Source organism: Tursiops truncatus, chromosome 7 (assembly GCF_011762595.2).
Source record: "Tursiops truncatus isolate mTurTru1 chromosome 7, mTurTru1.mat.Y, whole genome shotgun sequence".
In the NCBI taxonomy this organism is placed as follows: domain Eukaryota; kingdom Metazoa; phylum Chordata; class Mammalia; order Artiodactyla; family Delphinidae; genus Tursiops; species Tursiops truncatus.
The window spans coordinates 27,884,863-27,903,551 of record NC_047040.1 but is presented as its reverse complement, the minus strand read 5'-3'; the positions used below and the strand labels follow the sequence as shown (position 1 = coordinate 27,903,551).

Genomic DNA, 18,689 nt, shown 5'->3' with positions numbered 1-18,689 from the left:
AGTCCACCTCCCGGAGCTCCGCCCCTGCCCCGCCGCCAATCGCCGCGCGCTGACCCGCTGAGATGGGCGGGGCCAGGGGCCAGGGGCGGGTCCCGGAAGGCTAGGTCGAATTCCGCGGCGAATTCCAAGCGCTCAAGGTAGGGAAGGGCTTGCAGCGCCTTTGGAGTCGGCCGCCACTGCTCTACGGCAGAAGGACGAGATTGCCACCTGCAGGCTGGGGAGCAGGGCACGCCTGGGCCGGTCTTCTGAATCCTCCGCCGACAACCTAGGGCCCGGCGGAGTGAGTTTCCACTTCTGCAATAAAGGCAAACCGGGGACGGCGCGGCTCGGACCAATCCCCTTCCCTGCGCGCCCCGGCTGTGTGGTACACTGGAACGCGCTTGGACAGAAGGAAAAGTGCCGTGGGCAAGCGTGACATCGCTTTGGGGGCTTCGCGCAGCTGGAATGCAAAGGGTTGAACAGTTGCACAAGCAGGCATGGTACAGTAAATTTCCGCCACCGCCGATGACTAAGTCTTTAGAGCTTCGGTATCTATAATTTCAATTACTACTGAGTACTATAAATAAACGCAGTCGTCATTTGCATTAGAAGATAAGGATAATGAGATTATTATCTGGGTTCCAGAGAAGTTCAAATAAAGATCGGAAGTCTTAGAGAACAGTGGATTAAAAAAAAAATTCTGTCCTCTGCAGGGGATTATTTTTTGTGTATTCTTTATTCTTGAAAACATGCAAGGCAGGGGAGGAGTATTTTAGATCGTGATTTGTAGGATAATCGCATGCTTGGTCCAGGATTCAATACCCCCAAATTTAGTTTTTAAAATTATCTCTAATATCGGGTTATTATTATTACTCTTATGAAGGGTACTATGCGAGGTGCATTTTGGTCACTAGAGGGCACTGGTATTTTTCCCAAGAGAAAAGGAAGAAGGAAAGCATACGCAGCCTCGCGCTTGTTGATTATTGAGATGGATTAACTGAAAGTAGCGGTCACTTCCATTTATTCCTATAGAACTGATTATAGAGGTATATGGTCTTGTATTTTCATCTCTAATTTGAGACTCCAAATCACCTGAGATTGTAAATTTACTCTATATTATATCAGGCTCACGTTATTACCCCTTGTCCACTGCTAAAATTATTTATATTCATTCTTGTTCCAGAAAGGATTTAGAGCAACCTTCAAGATACATACAGTATAGCACGACAAAGGACATTGAATATAGGTGAGGAAAAGATAGAATAAATACAGGAAATTGTACAGAACCAAGGTGAGTTTAATCACAAAATGTATTCCATCAAATCCTAAACAGTGCCGAAAGGGGGGGCTACAAATTTGGCTCTAAGCCAATGTGGGAGGAAAGGTAACAGCGTTACCTTTCTAAAAATCTAAAACAGCGTTTCCTAAGTCAGTAATGTAGGAAGTACTTTTCAACTGAAAAGTTTTTTTGTAGATCCCGAGCAGTGACTTATACTAATATATACGATATATGCTCCTTATGCCGATAGCTCTCATACAACTATAAAATAACAAACTTATAGACAAAATGACTACAAGCAAAACTATAAAAAATATATTACCATTGTCAACATTAATTAAATGTAGCAAACGATGTTTGGCTGAAATTAAATTACTGCTTGCAATTTGAATATAAAACGCACTGCTTACATTCTGGTTCTTTTGAATTTAGCTTGGCTTTTCCACTGGATGCCATGTGAGGATTCATTTAGAACACCAGTCTTCCAGACTCACAGACACAGAGAACAGACCTGTGGTTGCCAAGGGGGAGAGCGGGTGGGGTTGGAAGGGATTGGGAATTTTGGGTTAGCACATGCAAACTATCATGTATAGGATGGATAAACAGCCAGGTCCTACTGTATATCTCAGGGAACTATATTCAATATCCTGTGATAAAACAGATTAGAAAAGAATATAAATAAGAATGTATACACCTGTATAACTGAATCACTTTGCTGTACAGTGGGCGATCTTTACTGGGCTATCTATTCTGTTCATGTGATCCCTTGGTCTAATTTATACTTTATTGTATGTTTATGAAATATTAACATCACCAGGCTAACTACAAGAGGGGGGAATTTTTTTGCTTGTCTTTGTTTTTGTTTCTGGAAGGCATAGACTTGAGCACGCTCACGGGTTAAGGAGGAAGGAGTCATTGGAAAAAGGTTGAAGAGATGGCACAAACTTCTGTAATAGGAAAGACACTTTGTACTCTATTATGAGTTAAAGACACTTCGTACTCTATTATGAGTTAATCACTAAAGAAATGTTGCCTGTAAGCTTAAATTATACATAATGGCCCATCTCTGGGAATCCTGCCTCCCAGGTAATGAGCATTAAGCTAAAATACCTTTGTTTAGCTCACAGGAAACATCCTGACCAGGTGGACCTGTGGATGACTGCAGGGAGGAAGAAATTAACACATCTTCTATGGAGGCTGACTGGAACCAGGAAATGTTTGACTTCACTCCCTCCCCTTTTAGTATAAAAGAAGCCTGAATTCTAACTCAGGCAAGATGGTTCTTTGGGGGCACGAGTTCACCATCTTCTTGGTTTGCTGGGTTTCTGAATAAACTCGCTTGCCCCAACACCTCATCTCTCAATTTATTGGCCTGTCGCGCTGCCAGCAGTTGGAGCTTGGACTTGGTGACCCTCCCAGGGAAGAGAGGAGAGACTGGATTGAGAGCTGGGAGGATTGAGCAGAAGAGGCTCTTTTCTCCCAGAAATGAGGGCAGGAGTCAGGCCAGGGTGGATGTGAATGCAGGTAAATGTGATTGGGGTGGTTAGGTAGTTAGGGATCGCACCCAACACCTCGGCTATTTCACTCAGGTAGATGAGATTCTCTTGCTGAGAATGATAGTCAAGATGGTGTTGGTGCGGAATAGCAGTAGTGAGGAATGGAAGAGGAAGTTGACTGCTGACTCCTAGGAAGATTGCTGAGGGGCTCAGCTAAGAGTGGTGACTGGCATTGATACTGCTATCAGCCTTCAGGCTTCGATGCTACTCTCCAGTGGCTGAAAAGACCCAGCTCAAGGAGAAATGGGTGGGAACTTGCCAAAACTCTTGGGGGAAATGGGTCTGCAGAATTTAGTTAAAACAGCACCTCACTTTGGGTTTCACTTCCTTTCTGACTGCCCCTGCCAAATCCCACAATCCTGTCAGCAGGTTTTGGTATGTTCTCTTCAGCTAATGGCAAAACACTCTAGCAGGACAAAATGATGGCTAATGCTAGCCAGGCTGAGCAATACGGGGCTTGGTAACTTTATTTGCGCCAGTCTTTGCAGCACAAAACTTGAGTGAAAAAAATAGCTATAGAGCTAACATCACTTATTCCGGATTAGACATTGTGCCAAATGTCTACAAACATTTACGTACAATGTTTTACTTAATCTTCAAAAAACTATCTGTGAAGGGTACTATCATTAGCTCCGTTTTACAGATTAGAGGCCTGGAGCCTAAAGAAATTGGTAATTGAAGGTAACTTGGCTAGTTATTGGCGTAGTCACCCAAGTCTGATAACAATATTCGCTTTAGGCACAAGTGTTATGCAAGTGAGTATCAGTCCGTAAGAACGCTGAGCGCGGTAACATATTATCAGTGCCCATATCATCGGACACATACGGTAACCGCAGTCCAGCCCTCACCCATCCGGTGACCCCCGCACACTTGACGCTCACGCGCGCAGTCGCCGTGGCTTCCTCTAGGAAGGCTGAGGCGGCCTAATCTCGGTCAAGGTGTTGAGCACGACTCTATCTGGGTTGGACTCCTTCTGCCTGAGCGTCTGATCCGAACGTCGTGCGGGCGGAGCAGGGAGGGCGGAGCCGGCGCCCGGGAGAGTTACGGATTGGAGGGGAGGAGGAACAGAGGGCGGAGCCTGGGGGGTGCGGACGAGAGAAGCCGCAGCAACCATGTAAGCAGCTTTGCTTCCTGCCGCAACCGCCGGCTGCCTGAGAATCGCGGCGCTGGGCTCTGAAGCTTCCTTCCTGCGCTTGGGCCCGGTGAAGCGGGGGCTGGGGTGGAGGGTGGCCGGCGGGGCCGCGGCGGGAGGCGCAGGTAAGGGAGGGGGCTGGCGCGCGGCCGGCTGGGCCTGAGAGTGGGGAAGAAGGCGGGTTTAGGAAGGTCTGGGGCCGGAGCGGAGGGGAAGTCTGAAGTGAAGGCGAGAGCTGGGGCTTCGCAACCGCGGCTGCGGCCGAGGCTGGGCAAGGAAGGGCAGAGAACCTGTGCCCGCATTCAGGCGGCTCCCTTGATTCCCCGGCTGCCCCTTGTCTGGCGAGTGGGGAAGGGAGCCGGGTGGGGCTGTTCTGGAAGAGGTTTCCTTGGAAGCATTTGAAGTTCTCTTGCTCCTCTCGTCCCGTATACTTGAACTTATTTCGGAGGTGCATAGTCCAGTTCCTCCTCCCTCTGATGGATAAGCTCCGAGCCTGTGTTTCAGAGGTGTATACATAGACGGGACAAGAAAGTTGCTCATCTACAGAAACGGTACCGGTAGTAGGGTTTATATACTTCCTTAAATGCTTGCCTCTGCTCTTTGAGGCTATTCCATTTGTACCTATGTTTAAGAGTCTCTTGAGAAGACTTGATTTCCCAGTTAGTATTTTCCCCTTGTTTAGAACGTTCCCAACAAAAGGATGAGAGTGGAATATTTTTAGGAATTAGGGGTCTTATGTTCTATGTAGAAGTCACTGTTAAGGCATTCAAGAAATATGAGAAATGCTGGAATTCTGTTTTAGTCAAGTTATTCCTGTTTATCTGGTGTATTTATTATATTATCCCGTACTGATTCAGTGCATCCTTGACAGTAGAGGTGGTCTCTTGGTATATTGTAGTGTCTTATTTCTGATTTATTTGAATCTTGTTTTTTGGCACTCCCACTATCAGGATTATTACAAAAAAGTTCTTAGTTTCTTTCCGTTAGATTCGAGTTTGTGACAGAGAAGGGCAGGTTAAGTTTCTTTGGCAGAGCAAGACTACTTTCCTGTGTCCTCCCTTTTTCTTCTTTCTGGGAAGAATAATATGGATCATATGGTTTTCCTTTAGAAAACCTCCATCTGTTGGTACGTTGATCAAAAATTGAACAAAAAGAAGTCTTTGTAGATGGAAACTAACATTTCTACTATTCAGCTGTCCTGCATTGTTAGATATATTTTGAGTAATAAAAAAAAAAAACACTGTACTTAGAAATGACTGAACTGATACTTGCATTTTTCTGTTTGCTAAAATTTTGGTTTGGCTGGTAGAGCAGGCTTATTTTCTAAATTTCAGTTCCTGACAAGACTTTTGATAGTGCTGAGGGGGTCTGCATATACTAGTCACATTCAAGTGAGAAGAGGCAGAGTGCTGGTGATATATGAGAGGTCTTTGAATGAGTAAGTGAATGCTTCTAATTACCTCTCAGATAGGAAAGAATCCTAGTTTATATCACAGACAGTTAGTTATTAAGCTACCACAGAATAAGAGTTGTAAGATAGTTTTTTCAGGGTCCTGGTATTATTATGTAGTTATTAATATTAACTGTGTGATTGTATTGTTTTAGAAACTACACTGGTGAGTGTTTTCTTGGTAATTTTTATCCTCACATCTTCAAAACCTAATAAAAGTTTCTACATGGGTGACCCTTAGGTGTGATGCTAAGACTCTTTAGGAAGGTTGCTAACTCTCCTCATTTTACTTGCGTCAAAGTATTATGTAGGATGTTCTCTGAGGCCTTCAGGTTGTTACTGCTATCACATTATTCTTTCTCTCCAGGACCCTCTTTTTTTTTTTTTCCTCTTTTTACCTTTTTGAATTTACACTTGATCAATCACTAGCTGATTTCCCAGTCCTTTATGCTGGTATATGGGTTGTCAAGACACTTTAGAAGGACGTGTCCTTTCCCTCTTTCCTTCTTCCTCTTCTCCCCCCCCTTCCTCCTCTTCTTCCTCTGCCCCTTCCTCTTCTTCCTCTTTTTCTTCCCCCTCCCTCCATTCCAATAAACATTTGTTGCCGAAATTCTCCTCATCAGTGGTTTTATTTTTGCTTTGTTTAATTAATAATCAATTAACGTTTTAATTTGGCAGTGTCCTGAGTAGTTAGAATTCAGGTAGACCAGAATTGAAAGTCTGGGAAGAGCTACAAGATAATTTTGCTCTAAAGACTAATTCTGTGCCTCTTATGGGCAAGCACTTTGCTAAAAGTGCTTCACATATACTGTCCCACTTAATCACACTAAGACTCAGTTTCCACTATGTAAAATGAAGATGGTAATACATATCTCACAGGGCCCTTAACCCAAATTTACTCAGCGAAGATATTTCAGAGTCAGAATTTGAAACCAAGAGTGTCTGCCTTCAAAACCGATGCAAACTCGAAATATCTCTTTAATTAAAAGAAAAAATAATTAAATAAAATGCTGCCCGCAGGAATAAATAAAGAGTAATTCTGGGGTAAAACTTGGCATCTAGTTACAGCTCTACCACTGACTAGCTACGTGACCCTCGAGAAAGTTGTTTTGGGTTCAGTGTACATTGGTTGCTTCAGAGGTAAAATGTAGTAATAAGCCCAGCTCTGTATCTTTCAGGCTTTTAGAAAAATGAAATGAGATGGTAGATAGGATTTTGAAAGTGAAAAAAGCATTTTGTAAGAGTGTAGTGTCCTCGTAAATATAAATTAGATTACAAGCTATAGCATTTTAATGAGTTATGCATAATTCATCGTCTTCTCTTTGAAGTATTAATATGGCAGAAAATAGACATCAGTGCTTTTCTGTTACCTGCATCTGATGATGTGGTTAGCTTTAAAGCTTTGGTTGAATTATAATTTTTGGTTATTAAAAAAAAGCCCGTTAAGATCTTCATTTTAATGCCTATATGAATTGAGGCTTAAAAGGAGAAAACCCAGGCTCCTGTGCCTAGGAAGACATATGATGGGGATCAGTCAGCTTGTGGATTTGGATAGTTCTTATAGGTGATGAGGCATAGTTTGAGGTAACTTTTGAGGTTATATAGAAATGTCGTTAAGGGATGACTATTTCGTTTCCTGTTCTTGGAAATATTCGTTTTTTATATTTTTTTGAAAGAAAACATTGAAATAAGTAAAATAAAACTTTGAGGAATTTGTATGCTTGTGTAAAACCAGTTTTCCCCTTTAAAAAGCTATTTTTTCAAAAAAGTCTTAAAATGAAAACTATGTAAATCATGTGAAAATCCTCTTTTTTCCTTTTTGCCTGCTCACATTTATGCCTTACCTTCAAATTTTTAATAATTTTGGTATTTTTCTGTATTTGAATAGTAATTTTGAAAATGAGATTGACTATATGTTCCTAGTTTTAGATAACTGAGACTCTTCCTTATGATCTAGACTTCAGTGTTTTCAAGTCTTAATTTGGAGTGTATGCTGAGCTAGATTTATTTACTCTTTGGTTTGTTTAGGTCTGAATTTTTGAAGTCAGATTTCTAGATATTTGGATGCTGTTTGGAATCAACCTTCGGGCTTCCTGAGGAACTTACTTTTGCTTATTTCTTTTGTTTATTAGACTCATGAAATGGCCACAGATGATAAGACGTCCCCTACATTGGACTCTGCTGATGATTTGCCTCGATCTCCTACTAGTCCTTCTCACCTCACACACTTTAAACCTTTGACTCCTGATCAGGACGAACCTCCTTTTAAATCCGCGTATAGTTCTTTTGTAAATCTCTTTCGATTTAACAAAGGTAAGACTTATTCTTAAAGATCAGAGACCCTACCATCTTGATTCTCTGAAATTCTCTTGTTCAACTTTCATGCTGTGTCTTTGCAAGAAAGTGAAATATTAACAAGGAGGTAGCTTTATAATCATAGGTCACTGGAGTTAACTGCATAAGAAGAGAAAGCTAGAATTTTCACTTTAATCTTATTAATTATTGGCAACTGAAGATCAGAATTGAAAACTAAATATTACAAGGAGGTCTCTTTTTAAAGAGAAGTTAGCATTCTTTTTCTTTTCCTTTCTTAATATATCTCAGTTTTCTTAAGTTCATAGAATGGATTTTTCTCTTTTAGGGGTTAATAGCCAAAAAATTTTTATTTTTTGCAGTATGTGGACCTCTCATTGTTGTGGCCTCTCCCGTTGAGGAGCACAGGCTCCGGACACGCAGGCTCAGCAGCCATGGCTCATGGGCCCAGCCACTCCGCGGCATGTGGGATCTTCCCGGACTGGGGCACAAACCCGTGTCCCCTGCATCTACAGGCGGACTCTCAACCACCGCACCACCAGGGAAGCCCCCAAAAGATTTTAATTAAAGCAATGAAACTAAAGGACCAGCACATGGGAGGAAGGGTTCATATTTTTCAAAAATTGAAAGCTGTCAGCAGGCTTGTTGTTGACCTGTTAAGGTATACATTTAATGACACCAAATGAAAAGATATTTTTAAAATGAGCTCTTTTTAAGTAATATATTTTTTACTTGTTAGAAGAATTAAAAAAAAAACATGGCCTACATCTTTTGCTTTATATTTAGCTGTATTGTTTGAAATGTGTTAGAAAGTAATCCCTCTAGTTGTAACGGATTTGGGGGTTAATAGTTTAATTAACTCAGTAGAAATTTTAATAGTATTAACTGACTTTTATTAACAGTCATGTTGAAAGCTCTGTAAAACCTGTTAGTCCATTTTGAAGACAATAATCTTTTTTTTTTTTAAAGAAACCACAACAATCTTATTCTTTAGAATAGTTTTGGATTTATGGAAAAATTAGGAAAATAATACAGGAAGTTTTTATATACCCTTACACCCAGTTTCCTGTGTTATTAACATCTTACATTGGTAGAGTACATTTATTACAATTAATGAACTATTATTGATTCATTATTAGTAACTGAAGTAAGTATTTTATTCATATTTCTTCAGTTTTTACCTAATGTCCTTTTTCTGTTCCAGGATCCTGTCTAGGATACGTTACATTTAGCCATTAAATGACAGTAGTTTTTTTATTTAGCATATGTTTATTGAGCACCTACTATCCACTGGGCACTATTTTAATAGTACAAGGAATCTATCCCTAAATAAAGCAGAACAACAAAAAAATCACTGCCTTTGTGTAGAGCTTGCATTCTGTTTCCTTAAATATGCTCAAGAAATTTCTCATGAAAAGTAAAACAGGGACTTCCCTGGTGGTCCAGTGGTTAAGACTCTGTGATCCCAGTGCAGGGGGCCCGGGTTTGATTCCTGGTTAGGGAACTAGATCCCACATGCTGCAACTAAGACCCAGCTCAGCCAAATAAATATTTAAAAAAAAAAAAAGTGAAACAAACTGAAGGTCACATATACCAAGGATGTAATTTTGCCACCTTCTTTGAATTTCTCTCTCTTTTTTCTTTAAGAAAACCCTAATGTTTACTTAGGCATGTAATATAAGTACACATTCTTTCCTAAAAACTTCTCATCTATTTCCTTCTCTTTGCTGGACTCTGAGTCTTAGTTTTTCCAATAATTCCAAGCTTTTGTTTGCTGCAGAGAGAGGAGAAGGGGGTCAGGGAGAGCAACCATCTCTGAGTGGAAGTTGGACCAGCCCCCAGCTCCCTTCAAGGACACAATCTGTGAGATCACCTACACCTTATAAAAAACAGCTTAATGAGGAGCTCCAGCGGCGATCTTCAGTGTTAGGTATGACACTGTTCTCATTTCATTCCTCTCTGTGTATTAGACTTTTCCCATAGTCATTGTGTTTTGCAGGTTGTTTATTGACTTAACTTTTTTTCTATTTGGAATAGTCAGGTACTCTTGAGAATTAATGAAACTGTTACCTGGATAACTGTTGATACCTAAACAAGAGTTCTTAAACATTTCATTAAACTTTAGGCAAGGCAGAGCTTTCTTTGACTGTTTTTTGATTAATTACTTGCTTGGGTTTCAGCAGAGGACAGTTTGCGACACCCCCAGGAGAACACAGGTTAGTTTCAGCTTTGTGACTGACTGCTGCATCTGTTCTTGGGGTGGCCAGTGTAATGTGATGTGCATGCCTCTGGCTGCAGAAGTCTCTCAGTTCCATTAGCGGGCTGCCACTTGCTCTTGGCCTTCTGTCCTTGTCGGGGTGCAAGCTGTCATTGTGGCTGGATAAGCTGAGCTCCTCTTGCCTGTTTGTTCTCCATCCTGGTCTGCTACGTGGTCATGTCCTTCATTTTCATGCTGTATTGGGATCAGCCTGAATCCACAGACTAGATAAAGTGAGTTGTTTTATGTTTTATTTCTGTTAGATTATTAAACTCAGTGCAGTGGTTTGCCCAACTCAAGGTGACAGGAGAAAGGCAATGAGAGGGGGCATAAGAGAGGGAAAAGGATGTAGCATTGGAAATCAGGTGTCCGTGAATGTCAGATCCTGCCTTGTCTGGCCAGTCTTCCCCATGAGGTCTTCGAGTGAAAAGTAGGCGGGCACAGGTAATGGTTGTTGGCAGAAGGATATTTTATTGCTGGTTGAGACTTGGCTCAGAACCTTCTTCTGGTGGGTCAGAGGAGAAGGAGAAACGAAGCAGAAGAAGAGTTTCACGCTAAGGACTGGAGCGGAGCTGGCTATATCACCTCTGTAGGTTTCCCAGGGCAAAGGGACTCAGCCTGCGTCATATCAGCTGTTTGGAAGGAAGAATCAGAAGGTAGGAAGAGAGAAATGAGCTCTTTACTCCAAATGGATGGAAGGAAGAGACCATCCCCACTTTTAACCTTAAACTCTCCTTAGCTCTTGAACCTGGCCTGTGGCAACACTCCTATTTTTGTTAAGGGAGCTCTTTTGACTAAATCCTATACTGAGTCAAGCATAGGATTTATTTGTTTATAAAATTGAGGAGTTGGACTAGAGTCTAATCATTTAGGGGTTACAAACTGACAGCCTACCAAACCTTGGCTTGATGTTTTGATAAACTTTAATTTAAATATCACTAGGTGGAGCTTGTAATGTCTGGTTTGCTGCAATCCCCACCATTCCTTACTGTCTTTTATCAAGTCCACTTGATTCTTTGATTTTGCCTTAGCTCCTAGAGGCATTTGAGTTTCACAAGCCTGGGACCGTTTTACCAATCTTTTCCTACTAAAAGGCTGTGATTCCACAGTCTACTAGCTCTGTGACCTTGGGAAGTTATTTAATTTTCTAATATTCATTTTACAAGAGAAGCAACTAAGATGATTTGCTTGAGGGCAGAGTGCTAGACCAGATTTTCTCTCATGTTTCTTTCATCTTCATCCATGATGAAACCATCATCTGTTGGTTCCAGGAACAGTCTTGCTCCTGCTTTTTCTGTGGATGATGCTGTTTTTACTTTCTCATACTCCTAAGTGGCTGAATGCAAGGGGCTTCACAACTAATTGTTGCCTGTGCATGGGAGCACAGCCTTACTGTTCTAACAGCTTCATCTGTCTCCTTTTTCAATTCGTAAATCATGGAGAGTTGGTTTATCACAGAGACTCAAGAACAATTTGCTCATTCTAATACACATACATTTTTATTCTAGTAATAACCCATGAGGTATCTGCTGAAATTAAGATATTATTTATAGAAACAAAGTTTTCTAACATAGGTGCTGTTTAGATAATTATTTCCGTAATTAATATCTTGGAAAATTCTTCGTCAATTTATACCAACTTCACATTTTTTTGTAATCTTTTCTTTCCCACTCAACCGAAACAAAGAACACCTAAATCTAATCTAGCAAACAAGTGAGTTTGGGAAGGATATAGAGAGAGCTATTTTCCATCTTGCTTTACCATAGATTATTAGGGTAATGAGTTTAAGCTAATAAGGATGTTCATCCTTTTCGTCAAGCCACCTCTACTTCATCCTTAGGTTTAGTAACTGCTGGAGCCAGGAATAGGTAGAAACTTCAGTTGTAATCTTGCTCTAAAATAAGGAAATGATACATGACAGCTTTGGTGGACACAAAGCTGGAACATGGGTGTGTTTTATTATTGACAGGACTGGCTTCAGTATTGCTGTTTCAAGAGCAAGTGATCCCGTCTAGTTTGGAACTGTAGGAGTAGGGAGGTGGCAGGGAAGGGTTGCATTGGGGTTCTAGCAATTCTTTGGGGAAGAGAAGTCTGCTTGGACATCGGTGAAGGGAAGTTTGTGGATAAATTACCATCCTGGATGTTCTGAAGTCTGTCAGACTCTGTGGGGTTGGCTATTAAATTCCTTTCTGATGATCTACTCCACGAGCCTTTGGGTTTGTGGTCTGCAGACTGAACTGAACTGTTCAACCCTGTCGCTGACCTGTTTGACTGTAGAGACTGGGCTAGGTAACACACAAGGATTGCTTTTCCTTCTGTTAAATTTCTCGCAGGAATTTGTAGCAGGACCGAAGGGCCCAAGAAATCATTAATGAATTTTGGGCCATGTTAAGTGATGCTCCCATCCAGGCCTTAAAATCATCATTGGTCACAGACAGTGTTTGTCTCAGGTAGCCTTCATTTGCTTGTGAAGCAGTGTTTCACATGGTAATAAGAAACACTTTCAACAGCCTCTTACCCTTATAAAGGCTAGTTTTAACTCTCAGTCTGTGTCACTGGCTGGGAGAATGTAAGTATTGATATATGCTAAAAATAAGAGGAACTTTGCATTGATACTAGAGACTATTAAGGTAGTGTTTTTTGTTTTTTGTTTTGTAAATCTGACTCAGATACCAGAAGGAAGGCAGAACCTGCCTTTGGAGGTCATGACCCTCGTACAGCTGTTCAGCTCCGAAGCCTCAGCACAGTATTAAAACGCCTCAAGGAAATCATGGAGGGGAAGAGCCAGGTACTGTCTAGAGGCTTTAGAAGATTACTTATTAAGCACTTACCTGGGGACCATGTGGTACTCACTAAAAATGGTACAATGCCACTTGAAAGAAAGTTCAGTTAATACTAACTTCACCTGTGGACACCATATTTTTTACTCATAAGTTCCTAATTTTAGTTTATCAATTTTTTTCATTTTATGGATTGTGCTTTTTGTGTTCTGTTTAAGAAATGTTTTTCTAGCCCGGGGTAGTAAATATTCTCCCATGGTTTCTTTAAGAAGCTTTATTATTTGTGTGAAGTATATGGATAAAGATTCACTTTTTTCCCCATGGATGTCCAGTTGGACCCAGTATCATTTTTTAATTTTTTAAAATTTATTTATTTATTTATTTATTGGCTGCGCCACATGGCATGCGGGTTCTTAGTTCCTGGACCATGGATCGAACCCGTGCCCCCTGCAGCGGAAGCTCAGAGTCTTAACCACTGTACCACCGGGGAAATCCCAGCACCATTTTTTTTTTTTTTTTTTTTCATTTTTTTTTAAAGACAACCTTCACTGACTGCATTACAGATCTTGTCAGAAATCCATTTATATGTGTGAGGGTGAGTCCATATATGTCCAGGGCTCTCCTTTTTCTTCCACAGCTCCGTTTTTTCCTCCCACTAATACTCTGTCTAAAATTACTGTAGCTTTGGAATAAATCTTAATGGCTGACATTATACGTCCTTCAGTTTATTCTGCTTCAAGATTGTCTTGGTCATTTTGACCTTTTGCGTTCCCATATAAATTTTAGAAATAGCTTGTTAATTTCTGCAAAAGAAATTTTCTAGGATTTTGATTAGCATTGCATTTTAATAATCAGTAGTTTCAAGAAGCCTTCACACATTTTTATTGTTACAGGATAGTGACCTGAAGCAATATTGGATGCCAGATAGCCAGTGTAAAGAGTGCTATGACTGTAATGAGAAATTTACCACTTTTAGACGCAGACACCACTGCCGACTGTGTGGGCAGATTTTCTGCAGTCGTTGCTGCAATCAAGAAATCCCTGGAAAATTTATGGGTTATACAGGTAAATGGGCTGTATTGACACGTTTACAATTTTTAAAGATCATAACAATAAGATAGTTATAATACAGGACCCATGTTAAGTCATTTTTTAATTTTGGACATCATGTGTGAATTATGGGGTGCACAAACATGAGGGAGACATGGCTTTGCTTTTAAGGACCTTATAGTCAAATAATAAAGTAGATGGGGATATTCATAAATAACATGAGTAAAAGACAGTGTATCATAGATTCTAAAAAACCATGGGACCGTTAATGGTTTTTTTGTTGTTGTTTTTTTCTTTAAATTTTTAAAAAAATAAATTTATTTATTTATTTATTTATGGCTATGTTGGATCTTCGTTGCTGTGCGCGGGCTTTCTCTAGCTGCAGTGAGTGGGGGCTACTGTTTGTTGTGGTGCGCAGGCTTCTCATTGTCGTGGCTTCTCTTATTGTGGAGCATGGGCTCTTGGCGCGCAGGCTTCAGTAGTTGTGGCACGTGGGCTCAGTAGTTGTGGCTCGTGGGCTCTAGAGCGCAAGCTCAGTAGTTGTGGCGCATGGGCTTAGTTACTCCGCAGCATGTGGGATCTTCCCGGGCCAGGGCTCGAACCCGTGTCCTCTGCATTGACAGGCGGATTCTTAACCACTGCGCCACCAGGTAAGCCCCATTAATGTTTATTAGACAAGTTGGTTGGAGTGATCACTAATTTATATTATTATGAGAGGTTTTTTTTTTTTTTTTTTTTTTTTTTGCGGTACACGGGCCTCTCACTGCTGTGGCCTCTTCTGTTGCGGAGCACAGGCTCCGGACGCGCAGGCTCAGTGGCCATGGCTCACGGGCCCAGCCGCTCCGCGGCATGTGGGATCTTCCCAGACTGGGGCGCGAACCCATGTCCCCTGCATTGGCAGGCGGACTCTCAACCACTGCGCCACCAGGGAAGCCCTGTGAGAGTTTTTATTTTACAAAATACAGATATCCCTTGAGTTATATGACAGTGTGCTTTAGCAAATTGCATTTACTCATATTCTTCCCTAAATTTTAGTAATACAGAGATTTAAAATTATTTGTTGAAGCAGAAAAAAACTAAACGGTGTGTGTAGTGATTAGGGAGTGGAAGTGGAAGGTGGGCAGAAGTTACCAAAAAGAGAACACTTCTGTTTTGTTAAAGTATATGTGTGTGTGTGTGTGTGTGTGTGTGTGTGTATGTATAATTTAAAAAAAATTTTTATTTATTTATGTTGGCTGCACCAGGTCTTTAGTTGCAGCATGTGGGAATCTTTTAGTTGCGGCATGTGGGATCTTTAGCTGTGGCATGTGAACTCTTAGTTGCAGCACGTGGAATCTAGCTCCCTGACCAGGGATTGAACCCAGGCCCTCTGCATTGGGAGCACGGAGTCTTAGCCACTGAACTACCAGGGAAGTCTGAGAACACTGTTAGTATCTCTCTCATGTTATTTTTATTATCATGTAGATCTTCCTTTTGGCCTTACTTCAAAAAAAAAAGATTTTTTTTTTAACCTAAACTGCTTCAGAGTTCAGACCCCAGTTATCTTTCATCCAGATTATGGCTGCAGCTTTTAAAAGATTTTTTTTACCTTTAGTTTTTCCCTATCTCGAATTCATTTTTCATACTCTAGTCAGTATCCTATTAAATGCTAATTTGATCATGTCAAATTCCCGTGCATAAAACCCTTTCAGAGTTCTCATTACCTATAGGATAAAATCCTATCTTGTTAATATGGTTGGTGTATGGATTCCCTAGGGCTTTCTTAACAAAATACCACAAACTGAATGGGTTAGGACAAACAGAAATTTGTTGTCTCACAGTTCTGGAGGCCAGAACTACCATAATAGCCCTCATTCCACTGGTCAGGAACAAATGTAGGGATTTGTCATTTGCTGAGTATGTTTATTCCAGTTATATATTCTAGAACTGAGGGATAACCACAAATGGGTTCGGGGACTCACTGAACCCACTGTAAGATGGACCTAAGCTGGAACTCTGTTGATCACCTGACCTCTGTAAGCCCCTGCTCTGACTTAAAACCATAGTAACATTTTGTGCCTCTTGGAATTAGTGTTAATTCAGTGCCAAAGTCCAGTCATCTCCTAGAAGTTTGACTATTACCTTTTTCTCAATGCACTGTCACTCTGGTGAAAGGCTCTAGGTCCTTTGGGGAAGCCTTTTAGGAAGATAAACAGTATATATTTTTTGGCAGTGTAGTGGGGCCCTTCCTCAAGGTGACCCAGCCTCCCTTCATTCAAGGAATTCTGGGTCTGTAAATGGCTTAAGTCTGAGAATTGGTTGAGGGGTCATGACTCTTTTTGATTCAAGTCTGAGTTTTGTTCACTTGATCTAGAACTCTTTTTCTTATACAAATCCAGTAAGAGTTTAGAAGACTGCCCATTTACTTTTAGGAACACCATGATCAGATGTGTCATAGATCTCTGTATATGTTACACTATTCTGCTTACAGCTTTGACTCTGATGTCTCTTCTGGTAACATGCCTACCTTGTCTTTGTCGATTAAATGCCACCACTCTGCCCCTGCCAACCTGGGATCCAGTGGTCCCCAGTGCATTTAGATTTCCCAGTTTAGCACCAGCATTTCCCACTATAATGGGTGACTGCAAAGCTCTACAGGGATGCTGGGGCTCCCCTCACAAATTTTTTTTCTCATAGTCATGGTGAAAGGTATGTCCCCTGGATCCTCCTGGGGCAAGCGAGCAGATCTTACTTGGTAAATCTGCTCTTAACAGTCTCCCTAAGCTTTTGGATCCCTTCCTTTATAGCATTCCAGGGTAATTCTGGCATTTCAACTTCATTTAGTATAGGACACTTTTGGTCCATGTTTTAGCCAACCAACCAATTAACCAGACTGTTAGAGCCCCTTTGAACACCTTGAGCTATAACATTAAATCCAGAATCTCTGCTTAGTGGGTCCATATCAATAGATCCAGTTTGATCTGACTTTATGTTCTTTCCAGTATTATTCTATACCCTTGGTAGCCATTCCCACACATATTCCCTGGATTTCTGTTTGTCTAAATTGGAAAAATCATGTAGTTCTTTTGGAGTGTAGTGTACTTCCTCATGGGTCACACTTTATAACTCTCCTTTCAGGGGACCTGAGTCTTATTATAGGCCTAGAAGCAAAGAGGGTAGTGGGAGTGGGTCCTGAGGAGAATAAGCAGGGTCTTGCAAGGCAGCTAACTCATGGGAGGCCGTTGTGAATTTTTCAGGCAAAGCAGGGTTAATCTCAGACAGGGTGGAAAGGCTACTTCTACTCGCAAAGAAGACTAAGTAGAAGTTGGCAGTTCAGTGTTCCCAGCTTCCCCAAATATCCCCTTCCAGTTTTCAGGATTTCATTCCTTTCTAATCAATGCCCTAACTTTAATAGACACACCGTAAGGTTAAGTGATTCAGTGTGTGTTGTGGTTCAGTCACTTGCATGATGAGACTCTTGGTTTGATTTTCAGCAGTCTCAGTTCTGCAGCTGTGTATGGTTCTTTCAGGGAAGACATAGACACTTTGAGGTACATTGTACAGTTCTTGAGCTGGGAATCTGAATTCCTGATGTCATTCTTTTCCCTTTTTGTCCAGTGCAATTAGGAGCAGCTAATCTCATACTCATTAGTTTGACAAAAATGTTCTAAGATGTGCAGTACATGGTAAGTCAGGTCTTTGCCTCTTATAAGTATTTGATTAGGAGTATCCATAGGTGATACTTACGTGACTCTGTTGCCCCATCACACCGTGGACTATCAGCATTCTCTTTACCACTGGAAATAGAGTCCTTATTGCCTTTAAATCTAATTAGAGAACCAATTCCAGAAACCCAAAAACGAATTCAGAAAATTCAACCTTAAGATTTTGTTGCTCTAGAACTTCTCTTGGTACCAAAATTTGTATTAGGGTTCTCCAAAGAAACAGAACTAATAGGGTATTTACGCCCCTCCCCGCCACCCCCCCCAGCACACACACATTTATATAGAAAGAAAGATTTATTTTAAGGAACTGGCTCAAGTGATTAAGGGAGCTGGCAAGTCTGAAATTCTTAGGATAGGCCAGCGGGCTGGAAACTCAGGCAGAATTTCTGTCTTAAAGACTCGAGACAGGACTTCCCTGGTGGCGCAGTGGTTAAGAATCCTCTTGCCAGTTCAGGGGACACGGGTTCGATCCCTGGTCCGGGAAGGTCCCACATGCCATGGAGCAACTAAGCCTGTGCGCCACAACTACTGAGCCTGCGCGCCACAGCTACTGAAGCCCACGTGCCTAGAGCCCATGCTCCACAACAAGAGAAGCCACCGCAACGAGAAGCCCGTGCACCGCAACAAAGAGTAGCCCCTGCTCGCCACAACTAGAGAAAGCCCGTGCACAGCAACGAAGACCCAACGCAGCCAAAAATAAATAAATAAATAAGACTTGAGACAGAATTTTTTCCTTTTTTTAAGAATCCTCAGTCTTTGATCATAAGGCCTTCAAATGATTGGATGAGATCCATCCACATTATGGAGGGTAATCTGGTTAAAGTCAGCAGATGGTAAATATTAATCATGTCTTAAAAAAAAACCCTTCACAGTAACAACTAGACCATTGTTGGACCAAATAATCAGTCTTGCCAAGTTGACACATAAAATTAACCGTTGCAGATGGGACAATGAATTCTGGGCACAATTGTATATCCAGGCTGCGAATAAATACCTAGAATACCTAAGCACATAGAAACAGATCAATGAATGTTAAGTTATAGTGGTGTAGCAGTGCTATCTCTGTATCTGCTGTGCAACTTTCTGATTATATGTGTCTCTTGTCCCCAGTGGACTGAGTTCTTTGATGGCAGGGCTGTATCTCATCGACCTTTTTACCACATCCTTTAATTTAGGCATGCACTCAGTA

At 41.3% G+C, this 18,689-nt stretch overlaps 1 protein-coding gene and 1 long non-coding RNA gene across 14 annotated transcripts in view; both read left to right on the top strand.

Moving 5' to 3' along the window:
- The first annotated feature begins 108 nt into the window (after window positions 1-108).
- Window positions 109-2,608, top strand: LOC109550543 (uncharacterized). 2 transcript variants are annotated; one of them, XR_002177078.3, is made up of 3 exons: window positions 109-479; window positions 1,163-1,270; window positions 2,379-2,608. It is a non-coding gene; the product is annotated as an uncharacterized lncRNA (long non-coding RNA). The 2 variants fall into 2 exon arrangements; XR_012332988.1 differs by having other exon boundaries at window positions 109-527.
- Window positions 2,609-3,876: 1,268 nt separating this feature from the next.
- The window catches only part of PIKFYVE (phosphoinositide kinase, FYVE-type zinc finger containing), a 77,856-nt gene continuing 63,043 nt past the window's right edge, over window positions 3,877-18,689 (top strand). For 4 of the 12 annotated variants that reach the window (XM_073807330.1, XM_073807333.1, XM_073807335.1 and 1 more), the window contains exons 1-6: window positions 3,942-4,071; window positions 7,529-7,709; window positions 9,490-9,639; window positions 9,890-9,925; window positions 12,636-12,754; window positions 13,640-13,811. In XM_073807330.1, coding sequence (XP_073663431.1) covers window positions 7,538-7,709; window positions 9,490-9,639; window positions 9,890-9,925; window positions 12,636-12,754; window positions 13,640-13,811 — 649 coding nt within the window. In that variant the 5' untranslated portion in view covers window positions 3,942-4,071; window positions 7,529-7,537. The other 8 variants (XM_073807332.1, XM_073807329.1, XM_073807331.1 and 5 more) reach the window with 6 other exon arrangements.